We start from the raw sequence: 20419 nt of genomic DNA on the forward strand, positions 1-20419 counted from the left end.
TCCCGAAAGAACAATAACTACGTGGATACACAATACATGTAGGTGGCGCTTTCAGAGGCTGCCAAGGTTTTATCTAGGCTCCTTGAATTGTGCGACGTCCATCGACCGACCCTTTGTATACCAACTAGTTTTTTTAAGTCTTGAAGGGAATGCTACATGTACGTTAGGGCGTCTGTACCTGTTTGGAAAGGTCTTCACAGGCTACAATCCGAATGAGTCCCAAATGTCTTCACATTTTCACAAGTCTTCCCATCATTCACAAGTCGGGACAATATGCTCTATAGTAGCCTCCTCTGCAGTACTGCTTCAGGACCGCCTACAGAAAAGTGGCTAAAACCAAGGAGGTTAAAAAAACGAACGTCAAGTTGCCAATATTTCTAGCGTGCTGCTATGTCATTATTGTTCATTCAACCGTCATTAGCAGGATCATCAACACATGTGAATGAGGACACCTAACGGTTTAAACTGTTTCTGCCGCAGTTGACTGCCGTGTTTTCTGCAATTATACTTTGAACGCTAGTCGGGGCTTTTGAGCTACCTTCTACGTACATACAGCCGTTCTAGTTAGCCTGAGTATCATCCGTATTCTACCGGGGCTCCTTACCCCTAAAAATATTAGGGAAGTGAGTGTAAGGAGCCCCGGTAGAAATAGGATAGTACCCAGGCTATGTTCTCGTATCTTCGCACTAACTTTTGTAACCTACAAGCAAATACGGAAGCTGCTAACTATAGAATCAAAGGCTTCCAAAAAAGCGAAACCGGCCTACCAGAATATAGCTCCGGAAGCCATACACGCTCCCAGGCCGACTTCATTCCTACCGTAGGATCTGCTTTGAGATTCTAACTTTTGGGCATTGGGCCCATGTTCTGGCGTTATTAGAAATCCTGTTGACGATTCACACAGATACTGAGCAACAATGAAGCAAGTATGATGTATTGATGTAATCCGCTCCTCAGTTAAAAAATCCCACTTACTAGTGAATTTATCATGTTTCCCTTTGCTTTATTTTTTACACAGGAAATCAACCCATCCCCACAGTCACAAGGCAAGAGACAAAATTGAAATCTTATAACATTTGGCATCTCTTGATAAACAATTCGACTAAGATATTGAGCGTTAAAAGTTGCTAGAGATTGAAGTGCGGTGCGTTCTTTCAGATGAGCATTCCACGAACATGCGATGGTCACAAGTGGCAGATACCGTCCCGTTATCTTGGAAGTAAATACTGCCACGTGGATGCCTTTCTAGATCTTTCCCTTTTCGACTTGGCAAGTTACCATTGGTGAGAGGGTCGTCCCCACTGGAATCTCGGAAAAGTCTACTGCAAAAGATGGGACAACCATATATATAAAATTTAATACAGAATATATTTAGCATAAATTTCAAAGAACAGTTCATTATACAAATATGTTTTTGTACTGTAGATTTTAAAAGAGTTAAAAACTTTACAATATTCCATTGTGTTGTTAAATGTTTTGCCTCAACACATGACACCCCTGCAAGTTTTTCACTTGGACTAGTCTTGAATCTTGAGAGGTCACATTTCACTACCGGCAACAGCGCGTACCGCCTGTGAAGTCCAGACGGCGTCTGTTCGGAAGACAGCTGACACAGTCACCACGTCCTCTCTCAACCCGAAGTTCTACAAAATGGCGCGTTTCTTCACGTTCTGTGTCCTTCTCTCCTTCATGATCTGCCTAACGGTCTCTAAGTCGGCTAAGAAGAACAAAGACCCTGAGTTCGAGGCCTTCAAGAAAGAAAATAAGAAGGAGAAGTGGAGTCACGTGGAGGAGGGCCTTCACGCCGAAGCTTTCGACCTCATCGCTTCTGGGGAGACTTTGACGTTTGAGAGAAAGTTGGTAAGAGTCTGCTTCACCCTAGGAACATATCTGTGTAATATGTAGTCGTAACACTCTTTTCAACGCGACGAACTGTGTGTTGTGTTGTGATTTCGGGCGCTGATATCGTGATTTGAACAGCATCATACAGAAAATTATCTGTCCATCTTGCATATTTCTTCGTATCTCGGCAAATCTCCATAAGATGAAGACCTTCTATTTTAGTTTGAACTCAATGCATTGCCTTTCCCCTCAGAAAGAAAGGGATCCAAAGAGTATAGAAACATGTTTTTGTGGCACTGGTTGAGGTTTCTGGATTCTTCCGGCCCAGTTTGCAACCCTGAAACGTCTGGAAGTTATTTGTTGACATTTGCATCCCGCGTCCCATTGGTGGGGAGGAGGAATTCGGGTCCTTTTCAAGGACTGGGGAAGTCAGTCGACGTGGCAGTCCCCTGGCGTGTCGGGGACGGATCATGTAATATAGGGATACAGAGGGTTGGAGGGTAATATGTGAAATAGTGGTTGCGCTTTTGGAACAACGCGTGCAGCGTGCTTCGAAACGTTTTTAGTAGAAGCTCCTTTCACCTGATTTTACATGTAATATCATGTTGAGAATCTTGGCGGGACTTCGCAAAATGGTTAATAGGGTTGTGAAAACCAAACATGATAAGAGTGACATGCACTTGAACCTTGAACGTGCACATGCGCTGCATAGTATTTATAGCAAGGACGTTACTAGCATATAGAGTCCTTGATTATAGGGATGGGTCGTTGTATCTTTGTAGAAGTACATGTACTAGTATATGAGTTTACAAAATCATTTGCTCTGTGCTACAGTGGCTTTCAGCTGCATGTTTAAACAACGAGATAACAGACAGTGTATCACAAAAACTTGAGATTGGGTCCCTGTCCGCCAGACCCTTGCGTGATTATTCATGACTCCCCCTAATCTCTGGTGCCATCCCGTTGTGCAGTTGACACTTGGGCGATTATGCATTGTTTTCTTTCTTTTCTATCGCGTCAGGGATTTGCATGTGGGAAGAAGATCCTGTGCATTACAATGGCTGTTGCAGAACAAACTGTTTTACCTCTCAGTCAGCTGGAATCATAATGACTATAAAACAAGCAACATGCTTGGGTCACCCCTGGGTGGTGACAACATACTAATTTTATGGAAAACACATGTAACCCACATCCTCCATTGTTATACTGTGACATTGCCATATTTCCTCAGCCAATCAGGAGCGATTACTAGTCTTTCATGCAAGTGGCAAATTCTTGATTCACGACAAAGTTATGAATACAGTTCGAAAGAAACAATGTACATTGTCTCGTTTTCTGTATGTTTTGGTTCCTTGTCACAACTCTATGAAAAACGTAATCCTCCTTAGCTGGCCCGACGGGAGGCTAACATAACCTTTACAATCACGAGGTTCCAAACCATTCCAAAAGGGTAATTTTAGCTATGTACTTGCGCTTAATGTCGGAAGGTTCAAGATATCTTTCAGTAGCAGGCAAAGTTGGCCAAAGAAAATATGCACGTATTTCCGCTTCTCTAACGCTGGAGTACAAGGGCCGCAGTGGCGCACAGACTTGTGTATGCCTTTATCATCACCGCCTTTTGCAATATGGAGGAACATGACGTCTGAAGTAGACTCGCACATGTTGTATGTCACTATGTGCTTGACGCGCAACGCTAGACGCGGAACTATTAAACCAGATATTTATTTATTTATTTGTTTGGCTGTAAAATCAGCCAAGGTTACCCAACTAGCCGTTGGCTAACCTTTATTTTTATGTCACTAGTTTGTCGATCGCAGATTCATTCATCGCAAGTCGATTTTCCCACTACCATTCATCTGTACTGTATCTGTATCTTTGACAACTTTTAACAAGTCAAAGATTAAGAATTTTCTTGCTGTCAAGTGACTCATTAAGAATAGAATCTAGCTATGTTGTTTTTTGGTTTTACGTTTGCATATGCGCGCGCCGTCTAGTCAGTTTCCTATATCAGGTGAGGTAAATTTGATACTTGACAATGGCCTTCAGCGAACGGGATATCGCCAGGTAGACGAACACGGAAGTCGCTATTTGAATACGAGTCGTGGCTGCTTTAATACAAAAGCAGGACGCAGTCCCACCTTTTCCGTATTTGTCGTGGAGAGAAGGGGTCATCCATATGGCGGGTTTTGCGATGATTTGGTCGGCTGTTCTGACAGAGGGACGTCCTCCCAGGTTGGTATAGCCCTTCCGATCATCTGCTTTCCGTCAGTGGCTTTGCGTTTTTGTGTGTAGAAAGGATATAAAAACCTAAGGTACATTATACCATCAGTCCTTTGTAATATCAAGAAGCTTTGAATATTTCTAAGCTCTTACAAATGCAACAGCAGCAACAACCCAAAACATCAAAAATACATTTGAACCGATGTTTTTTACAGACTGAAAATTTGATGATCGATTAGTGATTATTGATCTGCGATCGATGACGTTGGTTTGACCTTTGGTAGTCAAACGTTCTACCATTTGTAGTTTTGTAGTGGTTTTACTTGCTTGACTGCCAGTTTTCACTTGTCGCCCTTTAACTTGCCTCTTTGACCTTAGTACGTTTGGTTTCCAGGATGACAAGTTCGGGTGCATCTTCACGTACGCGGTAAAACCTGGCGGAGTGCCGACTGAGGTGAGTGACGTCATGCAGAATGATGGACGGTAGACAGCAGAGATGTCACCAGATTTTATTGTTTAAAATAGAAAGTATTGTTTGCATTTCAAGGAAAACATGTTTTTTTTAGATCGAGACGAAGACACAAGCTGTTGTTTAGAGTGTTTACAGATGATGACAATGGTCGAGAAAAGTTTTCTTAATGAATACCTACATGAACATGAATAAAGATAACCAAACGGCGGGTACATCTGTGGCTTTGGTAGCAGACGAGAAATGTCCATTGACGATAAACATTTTTCTTACCAGGAATGGAGACTGACCATGACAATGAGCCCCGATGCAACCGCATATTCCTGTCAGCTTAGGGTAGAAAGGTAACGCATGTCTTTTTCTCTTGAACTATCACGGCTTTTGTACAACAATAAGACTTTTCCCATTGTAACAAGACTGTGTGATAGATTTTACTCACTTCCGTGTCTTCTCAGGAATGAGCAGAGGTCAGACCTGATGTTTGAGCACTTCCAGCTGAAGGTGGACGGACATCAGCGCTACGGTTACAGTGACTGCCATGTGAGTAGATGAATTATGAACGCCTCATTGTCTTGGATGTCGATGTCTTGAAAGTAAGATAGTAGTTGACCTAACTAAAGAATGGATTTCAATCCGTTGGTAAAGATGTTGCTATGTTTTATTGACATTTTGAGGAATTTCAGGTCGATGCTTAAATGTTGTCATGTCTCGTTGACACATATTGCGATTTTTTTCCTTACACAGAGAAGCGAGGAGGTGAGCCTGGACAAGTCTGAGTGGACTGTGGACGAGACAGCGCTGAAAGGTAAATACCTCAGTATACAGGATATAAGGGACAACTGTTACTGACACTCCAATTATTACTGACTACACGAAGTTCTGAAGATCAAATACAAAAAAAAAATGTACTTCATAAGTTGAGATATCCCCTCACTGTTATTCAACATCAACAACATTTTTGTAGAGAAAACACTGTTTTGAGCGCTGTTTTCGTCCATTTTCAGTTTCTAGCGTCCCCGAAAAGTTTGGCGGAAAAGTGTCTGCAGTCTTCTTGGTGACGGCAATACACGTGGACCACGATGAGCTGTGACGTCACAGAAGTCATCTCAAGACCATCAACGTTTTTTCTGTAGTTCTAAAAAATATGCAACAGTAATGATAATACTGGGATTTTTATTCTGGCAATCAGACTGACATGCAATCTCACAAAGTAGTGAATGTTAGGGTTAAATCTCAGAGGGAAAGAGATGGCTTCGTGTCCATTACTAAAATCACGTTACAACCTTGTATTATGTACCTATTTGTACTCCATTACATTAGTGCATTTGCACGTTATGTCATATAGTATACGGAGCAGGTTTTGGTATAAGCAGTACTGATAGCAATATTCTTCAACAAAAAAGTGTAATTAAAGTTCTGTTTTGACTGAAAAATGTACTGAGCTGCTATGGAAGCCTGTGGAAAAAGTAACCGCATCATTGCACTGTGGAAAGATAGAACTCACTGTTACCAGTGGATAAAACGCAAAGATGTACCGTAGTTCTGATGCACGCATGCCTTGTGAGATTACCTTGTTTCCGACAATAAATGTTTGCACCTTTCTATTTGTGTGTGTTGTGCTTCTTTTATTGCCGTCATTGGTTGATGAAAAAGTACGTCGAAATTCATGTGGTCGCAAAAGCGGCGCCGACGAGAGAGTTCTACATTTTTGTCCGTAAGAATAGTTACTCATTTTCTGATCAAAATACTTGATCTACCCAAGATCTTTTTTTGTGCACCGAGATGTTAAAAGAACATTACACACATTTTTTTTGTCTATTTTATACATTTACAATATGCATACCAATGATTGAAAGAACATTACACACATTTTTTTGTCTATTTTATACATTTACAATATGCATACCAATGATTGCAGTTATCGGATCGTTTTACGACCGAAAGTACAGACAAATGTTTCTTGTGCGATACTGACCTTAACATTTGTTTGTTTCAGGACAAACACTTCTCCTGCAGTTTCACCTACGCCGCTAAGCCAATCAACGTCACGGAAGAGGTCAGTCAGCATTTGTGCATCTCTCGTATTCATATGATAACTTAACGAAGATATGGAGTTAATTTAGTACTGTGTCTTTATTAAATCAGTCGAAAGTGGATAACTGTACCACTAGCGGAGATGATGTATTTATTTATGCATGAAAACGATTTTAGAGCGAAAGTATGGTATTAACTATCGTTTGCAATCATTCATTGAAATTCAATTTGACGTAAATTATGTCCTATCCAAGGTCCAGACAGCAAGAATGCCGATCTAAACTGCATTTTTTTTACAGATTATGAGAAGAAAGGAATACGTGTGCCACTCTGTCAGCTTGACTTTATGATCAACTTGTCGATATCTTCTAATTACAAATTTCAATTTGTTGTCCCCTAATAGTCTCTACCAGGCTCCATATGGCACTGAAAATAAAGAAATTGGTCAGATAGACAGATAACACACCAGAAATTGGCCGGCCAAAAACGGACATGTGGAGCCTGGTAGAGGCAAGAGTGCCGCTAGACTTTACTCCTGTTATGTAGATAGGTGAGTCTGAAAGATTGCTTCACCGCAAACAAGATCAATCTTACCCCTTAAAAACCTTGAAGACGTTCTTTGAGGAGGATCCAGTGGGCTTCCCGAGCAGACATATGGTACCCGCGACGAACGATGACGACGAACGAAAACCTCACTAAACTAATCTGACAAAAGTTCACTTTCTGTTGTAGGAATGGCGGATTTCTTTGACCTCTAGCCCTGACGGGAGTGCCTACTCCTGTCACGTGTTCTCCAACAACGAACGGTAAGAATAGCCACGTGATCATCACGTGGCCGGGGGTAAGATGGCGGACTTGGTTGCATCTGTTAATGTTTTAGAAATCAACGCCATTCAAGAGCCAGCAAACTAAATTGGAACAATTACTGTAACTTTCGGCTTTTATTTGACCAAAGATGTTCATTTCGTCCCTTGTCGAAGTGGATGATTGACAGCTGTTTGTCACGACCGCCATGTTACGCACCATTTCACCCTTACATGAGGGTCATTGACCCGTCCTTGTAACAGCGCCTGAATCCTCTTTCCTGTTGTAGGATTGGAGGCTAACTTTGACAAGAAGTCCGGATGACAGTGCATATTCCTGCCAGGCAGAAAGGTAGTATGGCCATTTATGAAGCTGGTTTGCCGCTGCGTATAGACGCCATCTTCATTGCGTGTAGACGCCATCTTCATTGCGTATAGACGCCATCTTCATTGCGTGTAGACGCCATCTTCGATACAACTACCTCCTAACTGTACTTCATTCAATCAGCAGTCTCAACAGCGATATAGAATGGTTGAAAGAGCTCGTCAAACCGTTAGCATTACCCTGTTGGTACAAGCTGTAGCATCGGAATGCTTTTCGAATAGAAATAACAATACATTGTATAACTTTCAGAGATTACAGAAAAAGTAACAAAAATGCTCAGCTCTCGTTGGTACCGTAGTTTAGTCCATGTGAAAAACTCGAGGAAAAAGAAAGCTTTGTATAAGGGCCGCAAACATTGTATGAATGTTTTGTACTGGCTTCAATAGCGATCCCCAAACGGTTCAAATGGCGTAAGTTACAATAGGGAAGATAAACTGTACGGAAAAAAAGTGGCCCTTTTATACCTACACACAAGAGATACATTTTACACTGCTCGTGTCCCGCCTGTGCATACATGTTAAAGACTGTTAAGTTTCAACAACACTTACTGGTGGCAGTAAAGTCAAAAGTGATAACTGCCTGCGGAGTCATTCTAAAGGTTATGATACTTAAGAAACACTGACCAACCTCACTACAGAAGTTTAAGAAAACATTTTGGAAATTTGTAGAAATATAGAATGAAAGATGTTTTATGTTTTCCAACACATTTGTAAACACTTAAAAAATGACACGATTAAACAGTAAGCCATTTTAAACAGTAAACCGATTAGCCGCTATTTTGCATGTTTTGTAATTCAAGCCAAAGCATTGAATTTGGATTCACGCCACTTGTTATTTCCAGGCAAGGCCTGACGTCTGAGGTGGCGTTCCAGAAGTTCCACTTGAAGATCAAGGGTAGCGCCACCCGCTATGGGTACACAGAGGTCTATGTAAGTATCGGAACGATCAGTTAGAGGCACCACTAAATATTTTTGTGGAGAAACCATTCATTTCTTTTATAATTGTAAAAACGTTTAGCTTTACATCAGGGTAGCTCTTTTTGAGCATGTCTGCTACACCGAACTAAACGACTGAACGAGCTCGTGGGCTAAGAGGCGACATTTAATGATCATTGGCAGAATTGTATGACATTTTCTCTTGTATCAGTTTGGACGCCAACAGGATACAAGTCGTTAGCCTACTTCACCGGCCTCTCTGTGCGCATTGGCGTAAGTTGTTTGTGTATGTGGTTAAAGCGGGGAAAGCGATTCGCGAGAAAATTGCATGCGAACAACTTACTCCAATGCCAACAGAGAGATAGGTGGTGAAGGAGGCTAACAACTGATGTTCAAAATTGTCCCCTCAACTGGAAGGTATGGCTTGAACGTTCGAAATAAAAAAAAAGGTATCCACTGACATTCGAAGGCATCTACGGTCAACTACAGACAATTCATCGGCATCCGTTATACACTGTGAATCTGTCTTCCTTTCACAGAGAGACCCTGACAACAAGTTGGCCGAGGAGGAGTACAGTGTTGATGAGGATAACCTGGAAGGTGAGTATTTGAATGTTTGAAAAGTAACGAACATACCGGACATGGACACTAACTTTTACGTTTTTGTGATGTCAACGAGTTAGATAAAGGTATGAATCATTCTCACAACCTACTTGTTGTAGAGAGAAACGTGTCTTTTTCTGCTCCACTTTATATCTCTTGCAAAATAATGCGTGGGTAAAAATGCATAATTTGTGTTAATTTTGTTTCCAGTGACCCAAGTGGACGGCAAGTTTGGCAACAGGCTGTCAGCAGTGGTTATCGTGGCCGGTATGCCCCTCAACCACGAGGAGTTGTAACATCAGACAACAACAACAACAACGATTGTTCGGGAACCACTTCTTCTTTCTCTTTGAAAATCACTTTTGATACATTGGGAGACACTGGTAATTGATCTTGTAGAAAGTAGTGTCTGACAGTGTTGAAAGTTTGCCATGATAAGAAAATAATGGCTTAGTAAATTGATAGATTCGCAGTTAGTTATATTTCAATATGAAATTTCGATTAAGCCTTAATAATAGAAGAAAGATGTCGTAGTAGTAGTAAACATTTTGTAGCATAGGTCAGCGTACTATCTTAAGAAGAGTTTTTTAAGTAGTTACTAGTCCATGTTAAACTTAAACGGTATATCCTACAGACAGAACGTAACAATATTTCTTGCACACAATACAGTACCACGCCATATTGCTCTCAATGGTTCATGCAATCTACTGTGGCTCGCTCGGGGAACAACTTTTATTACTGGTGCTAGATATCTACTTTTGCACATTTTTAATAAAATGATGAATTCTTTTCTCCTTGATTTTTCATCTATTACTACTTCCTAGCATATCTTATCATGAAGATTTGTTATTTACTATGTCTTAGTGCCTAATCTAGAATAATGATTTCCGTCCTGGCCATATTTCTTCAAACTTCGCCATTGGCCAGTGGAACTCTGAGAGACTTTAGGCGTGGTTTAAGGCGCCTCCCGTTTGCCGAACAGCGCACCTCTGAGAAACTCCTCCCTGCAATATCGGGAACACAGATGTAAGCAAAAACAACGGCCAAAACATAAACTTTGGTTATTATTGGTTTCATACAATGCCGCAGAACCCAATATATGCATTTGTCGTCTGAAATACAGCTGATAAGAGGCTATCTTGTTAGCAAGTCGGAAATTCATTGTACAGAAATTCCTGCAGTTCACCTACATACGGACATGACAACAAATATTCAATACATTCTCTTAAGGTCAAATTAAAAAAAAAATACAGTACTGATTATTCCAGGTTCGACCAACAAGCATGGCGTTACAAGCAAAACGTACAAGAAAAACAGCAGCTGTAAAAATCCAATGTAAACATTGAAATTTTCTGTGTTTTCTGTCTAGCTAATGCGATCAATATTTATTACACATGCACTACATATTTGCCAACCCACATGTCTCATCTCTGATCATACGTCTCGAAAAGAAATATGTTGTAGATGTCTAGGAAACTGAATGATGCGGTTTACATTTTTGGACAAATCTTAGCTGTTTTGCTCAACGTAAGGCCACAGCAAGTAAATTTTATGGATGACATCAGCGCGCGCATTAATTTTCGCCTGGTTTCAGAAAAAAAAACAAGAATTTCTTTCTTCTGCAGGGACAAAGTAGCAAAATGAACAAATATGTTGTGTTGTAGCCTAATAATTGTACTTGTAGAAGTGACACTTGCGACGAACCAAGGACTGTAGTTGTAGAAATGAAACCTATTGGATAGTTGTAAAAGTGTCACCAATGTGGAAGCTATGAGTATGGTTACCAACTTTGTTGGTGATGCCAGTCTACCCCACTAGTGTCACTTTTACCACACCTGTACATATATTAAATACAAGAATAAATGCCTTGTTGGCTCTGATACCATGTTTTTCCCCTTTAATTCTTTTTACAACAGTCATCACAACTTTATGGTGCCTATTTTTGAAAATGTAGCCATCTTGTTTTTTTTTACCAATCTTGTTTTTTTTTCGCCCTATCGAACTATTTTTGCAGTCTGCAGAGGATGTCATCCATAAAATCTACTTGCTGTGGCCTAACGGGAAATCCGGGATTTGGAGATGTGACAGACGCTCATGTCTACAGCTCCTTTGTCGTCAAAACCTTAAACAGTTGAAACAAACACGGTCTTTAAATCTTTCTTTCGGGCAACCCTGGAGTAAAGGACAAATCTATGCTAAAACTTTCATCAGTGTTTGAAGTATAGGATTTTGTGCTTCAAAGGATGTCTTTTTCACCTGTGGAACGTTTAGTAGCGATTTAGTTGAAGATCGTGTACGCCAATGAAGTATAAGAAGACCAGAGAAGTGGTGAAATGGAAATACACATTACGGATACTGAACAAAGCCTAATATTTGTAGTAGACAACCGGTTTATATGGATATGCCTGGATTTACGTTGGTATCGATCCTATAGACTTTTTTTACTTCAATTCAAGGGATCAAAACTACAAAGGAGATGGGCTATATCCCACTAGTATTGTTACGCAAATGTAATCAGTAAAATATCTTAAGTCACTGCAAAGTCTAATCCATATCAATCAATGCTTAAACCGTGCAAAGGCTAGCTCTTTCTTTCTTCTTTCTTTTCTACTGCTTAGCCCCCTTACGGGGATTAATAGCAGTGCGCATGTTTGTTAGTAACAGGTGCTAGTGCCATACAAACATAGGGAAAACAAAGGCACAAAAAAAGCACACAACGGAACATAAACAACTGATCTGTGGGTGCAAAAGACAAGACAAGTCTAGTAGAGGCAATAGTCTTTCAACAGCGGCTGGCACAAACCAAACAGGACAGATTGTCTGCTGAAACAATACAAGCTGCTATATACCTCCAAGACATACAATCTCTTTATCATAACCAGCAGTAGGAGCCATGGATGACAGACTCCAACCCGACTCCGCATCTAACCCTGCCACGAATGAGTACCTGAAAACCGGTGTTACTCAACCAAGTTCGGGTGCTGAAACTATGGAAACTATCATCGGACAAGTTGACAATGATGGCGATTCCAGCGTCGCTAAACGATACATCTGTACGGAACATGACGATGGTGGCATGGATATTGCTGCTGGCGAAGAACAACAGCGACAGACATTTCTTAAACAGACCACTGTTGTCGACGTTCAGCTAGAATCATACGCAGACAATTGTCGAGATGACATGGCGGTTTCTATGACAGGTCAGGAAGAGGAAATCACAGAATGTGACGTGTCAGACAGAGAAGATGGTTATCCAGCCCCTGTTAGGGATAACAATGACATGGGTGACATTCAATGTACTTCAAGTCCACTCGAGCGACATTCAAAGTGCAAAGAGGATGCTCCAAACTCTTATCACATGTCCTTTGCGCCCCTCAATAAGAATTGTACAAAAATCGCGGACCCTAATCCGGCGATGTACGCCCGAAACGTCCAATACGCCAATTCGAAATACCAGAAAAACGTCTGCGACCCGAATGAAATGTACGGGTCAGACATCCCTCCTGAACCTTACCGTGATGGCAAATGTCAGGAAAATGTCGAGGTTTCCAATGATTTGCCAACAACAAGTGATACTGTAGGCACGAACATCGAAACAGCGGATATAGCTGCCAGTTTTTCCGATGTGCTGAACGAGTCAAAAGTTGACCCTGAACCTGCCCACAGATCAGCCCACGTTTATTGCAATGATTCAACCACAACAAGTACCGTTTCAGCTGCGGACAGACAGATACATCATAGAGATGCCGGGGATGCCAATGTTGAAGCACCTGCTGTTTCCTCTGTCACCCAAAATCCACCGCACAAGCCAAACGTCCGCACTACATCCTACATCAAGCCGTACGCTGTAAGATATCAGGAAGACGGTGCAAATAACATGCCGTCAGCCGAACGCAATGATGCAGCTGAGAGGAATAAAACAGAAAGTACGACCCCAGAAGATAACATTCAACCATATGCTGTTGCATACATGTCTCATTATGACGCAGCGTATATTATAAGGGCAGGTTCAGGAGAGGCTGGAACTTTGAGTACCTCTATGAAAACAAACAATAATGCCAACAGCAACAATGATACCGCGGCCGACTTGTCAGCTTGTAACTCACCCGAGAATGATGTCGGAAATGACAGCAACGCACGATATCTCCCGACTAATCTTCAATCCAATCCGACAGTCATAGCTGACCCGACTTCCATGCGGAACGCCCTGGGCGCGAACCCGATGTACGCGCCTAACGTTCACCTAAACGAAGCTTACGGTAAGGTCAATACTTCTGTACATTGAAGAGAGAAGAATGCAATCCATAATCGCTATTTCTTGTCAATTTTGAGTTAATTATAAAGAAGATAATGTGAAATATATACAATGCAACATATACAATTTAAAATCAATATTGATATGATTAATTTCTTTCTGAATAAGGCACTCAATAGACATGATTTCCTTCCTTTTGGGTATCTCCATTAAAAATGAAGATGTTGTTGCATGATGAAGTGCAAAAATGTTGATGATTGGATTGTCAACATTGTGACTGGTGTAAGTTAGTTAAAAGTGTATAAAACCAAGGGTAGATTATAAAATGTGAAATTCATTTGCATAATCAGAATATTTGATGGAGATATGAGGTCTCTTAACTCTTGTTTCCCGTGCTTTGTTTTCTTCTCCGCATCTTTGGTTGACGGGAGGTGTGCCATTTGTGTGCGATTTATCTAAAAGATGTGGAAAACTAATGCAATTTTTTGTGCTTCTGTAGGACATAGGAAAACTTTTTATTTAGATCGCGTGGCGATAAAAAAGGGTCTGTAGCACACAATCCTCCACCCATTAAGTAATTGTGGTGTTTGTGGTGTGGCTAAGGGGACCAGAGGCAAATCTAGACGAATCCATGTCAAGGATATTGATTTATAGCTGCAAAGGCACAGCCCCAGAAAAAACCCAAAAGTGTCATTTTAGCAAATAAGGCTATTGTGGCATTTGGTCATAAATTATGTAAATGAGTCCCTAATTTGCATTATTTGTGTGTGCGTGTGTGTTGTCTCAGCGGCTTGTGACAAATTGATGAAACAGGAGCTAGTTTTGATAAGTAATGAGGAAATAAATAGGACTATTGATCAATATCAATTTCGCAAAGGAAGATCTGATTTGCATATTTGATAAGAAACTACCATCCGAAGGATCTGCTCGGAGATTACATACGGCATGTCAAAGTCCATACGAATGCAGCAAAGGGATCGTGAGATACAGCAGCGAACAACATCTAGGTTCCCGTTCAAGATCCAGGGTGGACTTTTATTTGATTCCAATGTAATGTACCCTTCACAATATTACTTTTTTCTCCATTGTTTTCATGATCTGTTTGTTATTATGTATCATTTTAGGCTGGTGTAACGTAAACTGTCGGCGGCTGACGACCACTGCAGCCTGTGTGGTTATGTTTGTTATCTGTGGTATATTTGCCGGGTTATATTTTACCGACTATCCGGAAGTTCAAAAGGCAAGCCGGCAACTTTTTTCCTAACGTGTCATATTCCTCTTCAGCACAAGTACCTAAAATGCACCCCATTATAACATTGTGACGATTGCGTAGAGCTTTATTTGCATTACCAAATGTAGAAATATCTAATGGCATATTTTCTAGGTACAGTTGACAACAGTTGCATCTATGTTGTATCATTGGTCGTTGTCCTGAGTACATATTATTTTGTAAACAGCCGACATCAGCGTTTACCCCGGGTGACCCAGCCGATGACATGTCAGGGTCGACTAAAGTGGCAGATCTTGTGTCAACATCCATGGTGAGCTCTCGTGTGACGTCAGTGATACTTATAAGAATAGATACATGTAATGTTACAGATGTATTTGAAGACATACAATTGAAATCAGTTTTTATTAAAAACGGAAGGGACTACGTTACAAGACTGATAAATGAATAAATAAAAACATGAAAAACAGTTAGGGAAGTGAACTACTTAAACAGATGCTTACTGAACACATTTCTGTTAAATTCCTTTCGAAATTACTTTGTAGTATATCAAAATCATCAGACAAAAAGCCAATTGGAATAATGCCGATTTCTATTATATTTCCATTGCACAAAAATAAGTATAAATGTCCAGTTTTACGTAAGTTTCGTTTTATTATGAAACCCCACGGTATGACAAGCATAAAGTAAGCTTAGGATTCAGAAGTACACTTTCTAAGATCATTCTATTACAGGTAGAGACTCTGCACAGCTCAGTCCGGAGTTCCACACTGCCATCAACGGTCTACAGCGAAAAAGGTAATTCACTTAATGCCAAAATAGGTAGGGTAAGATGCAGGGGTTCTACCTCCCTGACCACCACCAATGTTGTGATGATTCCAACTATCAAGTGACAAATTGGTGTAAGTTGTGCCTTCCCAGAAAAAAATATACACTGCAAGTTGAAAGGTTAACAACATTGCCTTCTGTGTACAACTTAAAAAGAACTCACTCAAACTTACACTGAGGACACCAAGCGCTTTTAGATTGACGGTGACATTTCTATCATCAATCAAATATGGAAGTCGTCCTTTTTCTACATAATCTATAATCATAATTATGTCTTGGGGTGGTGGGACTTTCGTGCATTGGTATCTATTAGTTGGGCTTGTTATGTGGCGCTGTTAGAATAAGAGTGCAGCGCCGCATTGTCCTTGTTATGTTATTTGTTCATGAACAAAAAAAGTGCCGACGACCCCATGCACATTTTCAACAAGGACGTTTCTATATGACTTCTTTGTTGTCACAAGGAGCTTTTATCTGATAAAAGCTCCTTGGTTGTCACCAACCCCATGTTATAACTTATACAGCACCACAAACAACAATGCCGATGACACCCTCCCACCAAACGGCGATGTCCCTCTACACAAGTGCACCAGTAACGAGAGTGAGCACCAATGGTGTTGTTACAACGGCATCATCAATCCACACAGGTACGGGCTCGTCAAGAAAATGAAGGTCCTGTAAAACCCAAGCAGATTGAATCTAATACTAGTAACTGTGTGTGGGTGTAATATACGAGTATTGAAAAATCCATATACAATATGTTGATTTGTTTCTTTTTTACAAAAAAATAGACATATAATGAATTGACTGATTGAAGTTTTTCATTATCCACAGCTGAAAGTGATAAATTCCTTTTTAATGTCTTGTTTCTTTTACTTGACATATTTCACTGTGACAGGATTATCTTTAGTGTTTGGTGAATATGCATGTTATAATCTGTGTATCGTTAGATACCATGGCCAATCATTCAAACTCAAGATGCGTGATATAACGTTAATAACCATTTAGTTTGGCAACCCAGATTGCAAAGTTGAAAGGATGATGAACTCTCTCAGATAGATTTAAGTGTACGGGTTTGCGGATGGCCTCCTTCTAGGAAAGACGAATTTCCTTAGAGATGTGTCCTTTGGAGATCCGTGTGTTGCATTTTGCATCCCCGCTTCATTCCGCAGTTGACATTCGAAATTATAAAAATACTTAATGCTTTGTATTTTTGCAAGGCATTGCTCACAAAATATTCATAGAAATAACAAATCCAAACTGTCTTGTATCTTTATCTCCTGACAGCAGAAAGTGTTGGTGACAACGTTAAGTCGGAGATCACCATCCGAAAGGAGGGATTCAACCCGGCAAAAGTTGCCGTGTCTGCTGACAATGAGATATTTGTCACTGATTCCTGCAGCTTTACATGCATGGGCGTGTCCAATGAGGGACGTGTCCAAGTCTTTAACATGAACGGCGTTTTTCTTCGCCTCTTTAAAACTGCAGTACCGGGTATCAATGACGTCATGGCGGCTAACGATCTTGCCTTTGACGGAAAAGGCTTTCTGTGGGTAGTAGGAATGATAGACTATGTACAGGTAGTGCAGTACAGTAGAGAAGGCTTGCCAATGGCCAAAATCGGGGTCAAGGTAGCTGCATTTAATCCAGCCATTGCGGTGGACACACGAAACAACGACATCGTTCTGAATTTGGATGACGACATATTCAAAATTCGACCAAAATTCGGCTCTGTGTACAAAACTTTCAAATTGAATAATGAACACGGGCTTGGATACTTCACAGTTAGTAACACAGGGAATATCGTCGTTCCACTACAGACCACTGTAAGGGTGTACAGCAGTGATGGCCGTCCGCTTTTCAAATTCAAAGCCTCTGATATACGCAAGAACCAAATGTCTTCACTCGCAGGAATCTGTACAGACAGCTTAGGAAACATCCTAGTGGTAAACTGGGGAGATGAAAGGGTAGACATGTTCACAAGCAGTGGAGAATTTGTCCGAACAGTAGCAAATGTTAAGAGCCCTTCTAGCATCGCTTTAGGGCCGAACGGACAGTTGGTAGTAACCAGTTATTATCATAAATCGGTAACAATCTTTCCGCGCTAGGTAATATTTCCATAATCATACTCCAAGAATGTTGGAGTTTGTTTGTCCCACTGCGTAGCATCAAATGGCCCCGGTACCTATCAGAAAAATGCTCGTAGGTGGAAATAACCTATGAATTACGATATCCGCATGTACTGTGTGTGAAAAAAACTATGTATTACTTACGGTCTGAGACAGTAGTACTCCCAGTCCTGGTACCCACACACCAGCGGCTTGCAGCAGGTGGGGCTGATGACTTCACCATGGTGGAAGTACAGACCGCACTGCTTACCTTCCTTCAGACACTCCTGTTTGGGATACAAGAACAGCCGTTATATAGCCTGCCCTTTCTTTAATACTAAATTCTTTGCTTAAGATTTGTAGGGCAAGAAATTTTGATAACCGTAGCAAAAAGTAGCGACAGAAACTAGGTCTTATTGTCTATGTAACTTTTTCCCTATCTTTCGTTTCATCTGGTAGTGTCCACTTTTGAGTTAACCGTCATGGCGTAACACATTACTTCTGTACCTTGTAGGCGGCAAAGACGGGATTATACAACATACAATCTCCAGACTTGTAAAATATGTCTGTGGAGACACACGATTTGTGACTTTGATGTTCATACTACTACTACAGAATAGTTACATGAAAGATACGTGGATTGCATGTGCACATATGAGATAAGTACCTTTCAGCACCGAAGGCAAGTCTTAGTTTACAAGTCTTTTATTCCGAGAAGTCATTTACTTGAAAGAGTTCCACACGACTTTGCTATCAGCAAAGTGCAGGAGAGGGAGTTGCGGATTTCGTTTTAAAACCGAGTCAAGCCAAGTCAAAGTTTACTTCGCAACAATTGCAACGGGTACAATGCATAGTAAGACAAAGTGGAATATATTGTATAATACGACTAGCTATATAGTAGGGTTGATCTAATACTGTAACAGTAGATGTAGATTTAAGGCTTTACATATTGAAACCATGTAATGCTTGTTACCGTCCATGTAAGGGAAACGTGACATGTGCACAGCAGGTTGGATCTGATATTGAAGTCGGAAAGGATAGTGACACTGAAGTACATTCATACAGACATATTCATCTGTACCTTTGCGTGGGGGCTATTCTATGGTGTAAAACTCATGAGATTGACAGATGGCCACATGATCTAAATAGGGGTGTAAGATGCCTGATAAGCTTGATTGGGCACTAATGGGGGCAGCTAATAGAGGGCAAGGACCCCACGTAGTCAACGTCATAATGATGTTTCCGCCACCTTTGACTGCTGAGTGTGTTTCTGTCGACTGCTGCGATAACGACACCACGGGGTTGAACATTCGTATTGCACCGAAAATGACAAATGTATGAAATTATCCGGTTGTTCAAGCTGTAGAATGTCTTAAAGTCACAAGAGTTTCGGACGGAGCTAAATAGTGACAAACTTTCTGTAACTCAGCCACGATTCATTTGATAAGGCATATAAACGTATAGACGGTTTGCCGTGCCAAATAACCGTGATACGTTTTTTGGCAACTCACCCCCGAAGCAGCTGATTCCGCACTTGCAAATGACAGATGGATACGACGTAGTTTCATATAACCATTTAATTCGTGGAGGGGCACTCCGTTACGCAGTGTTGAACATACCGATAGCATTGTACTTGTAGTTTGTCTCTCAAGCTATACTTTAGTTACACCTGCTATTGGTTTCTAATTCAGTATCTGTTCCTCTCAACCATCCGATACTGCTACTGTTGTACGTACATCCACGAAAATCTTAAAGACAATCTTTAAGAAAACGTATTTTCTTACCTGCGGGCCTGGACTCTTCTGGTCCACCTCCGACATTGCCGAAACAACGCAGACAACGTTCAACACAACGAGACCACCGAGTAGCATCATGACAGCTGACATAGAGGACATCGCTGAACGTTTCCTCTCCAGCAAGACGCTCGTGTTAAGGTTTCAAATAGTCGGCAGCAGTACTTATACCCGTCCGGCTGGATGAAAACATTCAGACTTCCTGCTTTTAGAGCTTTACGACGTCATACAGGGAGCTGAGATTGGGCCCAGTGGAACTCGTTTTAACAGAACGCGACGTGTTCAAAAGGCGTTATAATGGGCGCAGGTGGTATTTGCGCTGAAACATTTGTCGAACTACAATTAGAATATCTGGTTTGTGGTCTTGTAAACTGACGAAAAAAGGTTCGCACACATGCACCTCTTTGGAAAGTCAAAGTACACGTAATGTTGTGGACGAACATTTAGGGTTATTTTCTATTCTAAAACACCAGACAATGTCACATTTTGAGAAAGAAAAAGTTAATGAAAGCAATGAGGAAACAACATTTTCAAAAGCAGGATACCTTAACTTTTAGCTAAGCCTCAGATGATGTATGTATGTTACACCTACCATTCATCTCATGCTGGCATACTTATTAAAACATTAATAATTCTAAGTGGTAAAATCTAATTGTGTTGCTTGATTATTTAATAACAGAAGACTGGGGTTCATAAATGTTGATCTACATTGCATCATAAATCGTATCATGCTGCATAGAGAACATGATGATCATTATTTGCATTCATTCTTTTCAAACTCCACATGAAAGCAGAGTGTTCCATTTTAGTGAGGAAGGCTTAAAATTTGTTTAGTGTCTTTTCTTAAACCAGCTGAATCTGTGACCAGAAACGATAACATGCATTGCTGACATTTGGCCATGAAATATCTGCAACATTT

At 40.8% G+C, this 20419-nt stretch overlaps 1 protein-coding gene across 3 annotated transcripts; it reads left to right on the plus strand.

Annotated features, from left to right (window-relative positions):
• Window positions 1-1530: 1530 nt before the first annotated feature.
• Window positions 1531-10090, plus strand: LOC118425557 (myeloid-derived growth factor-like). 3 transcript variants are annotated; one of them, XM_035834485.1, is made up of 6 exons: window positions 1531-1860; window positions 4457-4516; window positions 4808-4875; window positions 4987-5071; window positions 5276-5336; window positions 5536-6135. In XM_035834485.1, exons 1-6 carry the CDS (start codon window positions 1651-1653, stop codon window positions 5619-5621), a joined length of 570 nt encoding a protein of 189 aa, XP_035690378.1. In that variant the 5' UTR covers window positions 1531-1650; the 3' UTR covers window positions 5622-6135. The 3 variants fall into 3 exon arrangements, with proteins under 3 accessions (XP_035690378.1, XP_035690377.1, XP_035690379.1); XM_035834484.1 differs by lacking the exons at window positions 4457-4516; window positions 4808-4875; window positions 4987-5071; window positions 5276-5336; window positions 5536-6135 and adding exons at window positions 6528-6587; window positions 7298-7371; window positions 8595-8682; window positions 9228-9288; window positions 9502-10090 and having other exon boundaries at window positions 1534-1860; XM_035834486.1 differs by lacking the exons at window positions 4457-4516; window positions 4808-4875; window positions 4987-5071; window positions 5276-5336; window positions 5536-6135 and adding exons at window positions 6528-6587; window positions 7659-7720; window positions 8595-8682; window positions 9228-9288; window positions 9502-10090 and having other exon boundaries at window positions 1536-1860.
• Window positions 10091-20419: the final 10329 nt, after the last annotated feature.

The sequence above is a fragment of the Branchiostoma floridae genome, chromosome 11, assembly GCF_000003815.2.
Source record: "Branchiostoma floridae strain S238N-H82 chromosome 11, Bfl_VNyyK, whole genome shotgun sequence".
NCBI lineage: Eukaryota > Metazoa > Chordata > Leptocardii > Amphioxiformes > Branchiostomatidae > Branchiostoma > Branchiostoma floridae.

What these genes read in the sequence shown, in the direction of transcription:
- LOC118425557 (XM_035834484.1), top strand. Translation starts at nt 1,651, where the DNA reads ATGGCGCGTTTCTTCACGTTCTGTGTCCTTCTCTCCTTCATGATCTGC. An exon ending in CAATCAACGTCACGGAAGAG is followed by an intron (nt 6,588 to 7,297) that starts GTCAGTCAGCAT and finishes TTTCTGTTGTAG; the next exon opens with GAATGGCGGATTTCTTTGAC. An exon ending in GTGTTCTCCAACAACGAACG is followed by an intron (nt 7,372 to 8,594) that starts GTAAGAATAGCC and finishes TGTTATTTCCAG; the next exon opens with GCAAGGCCTGACGTCTGAGG.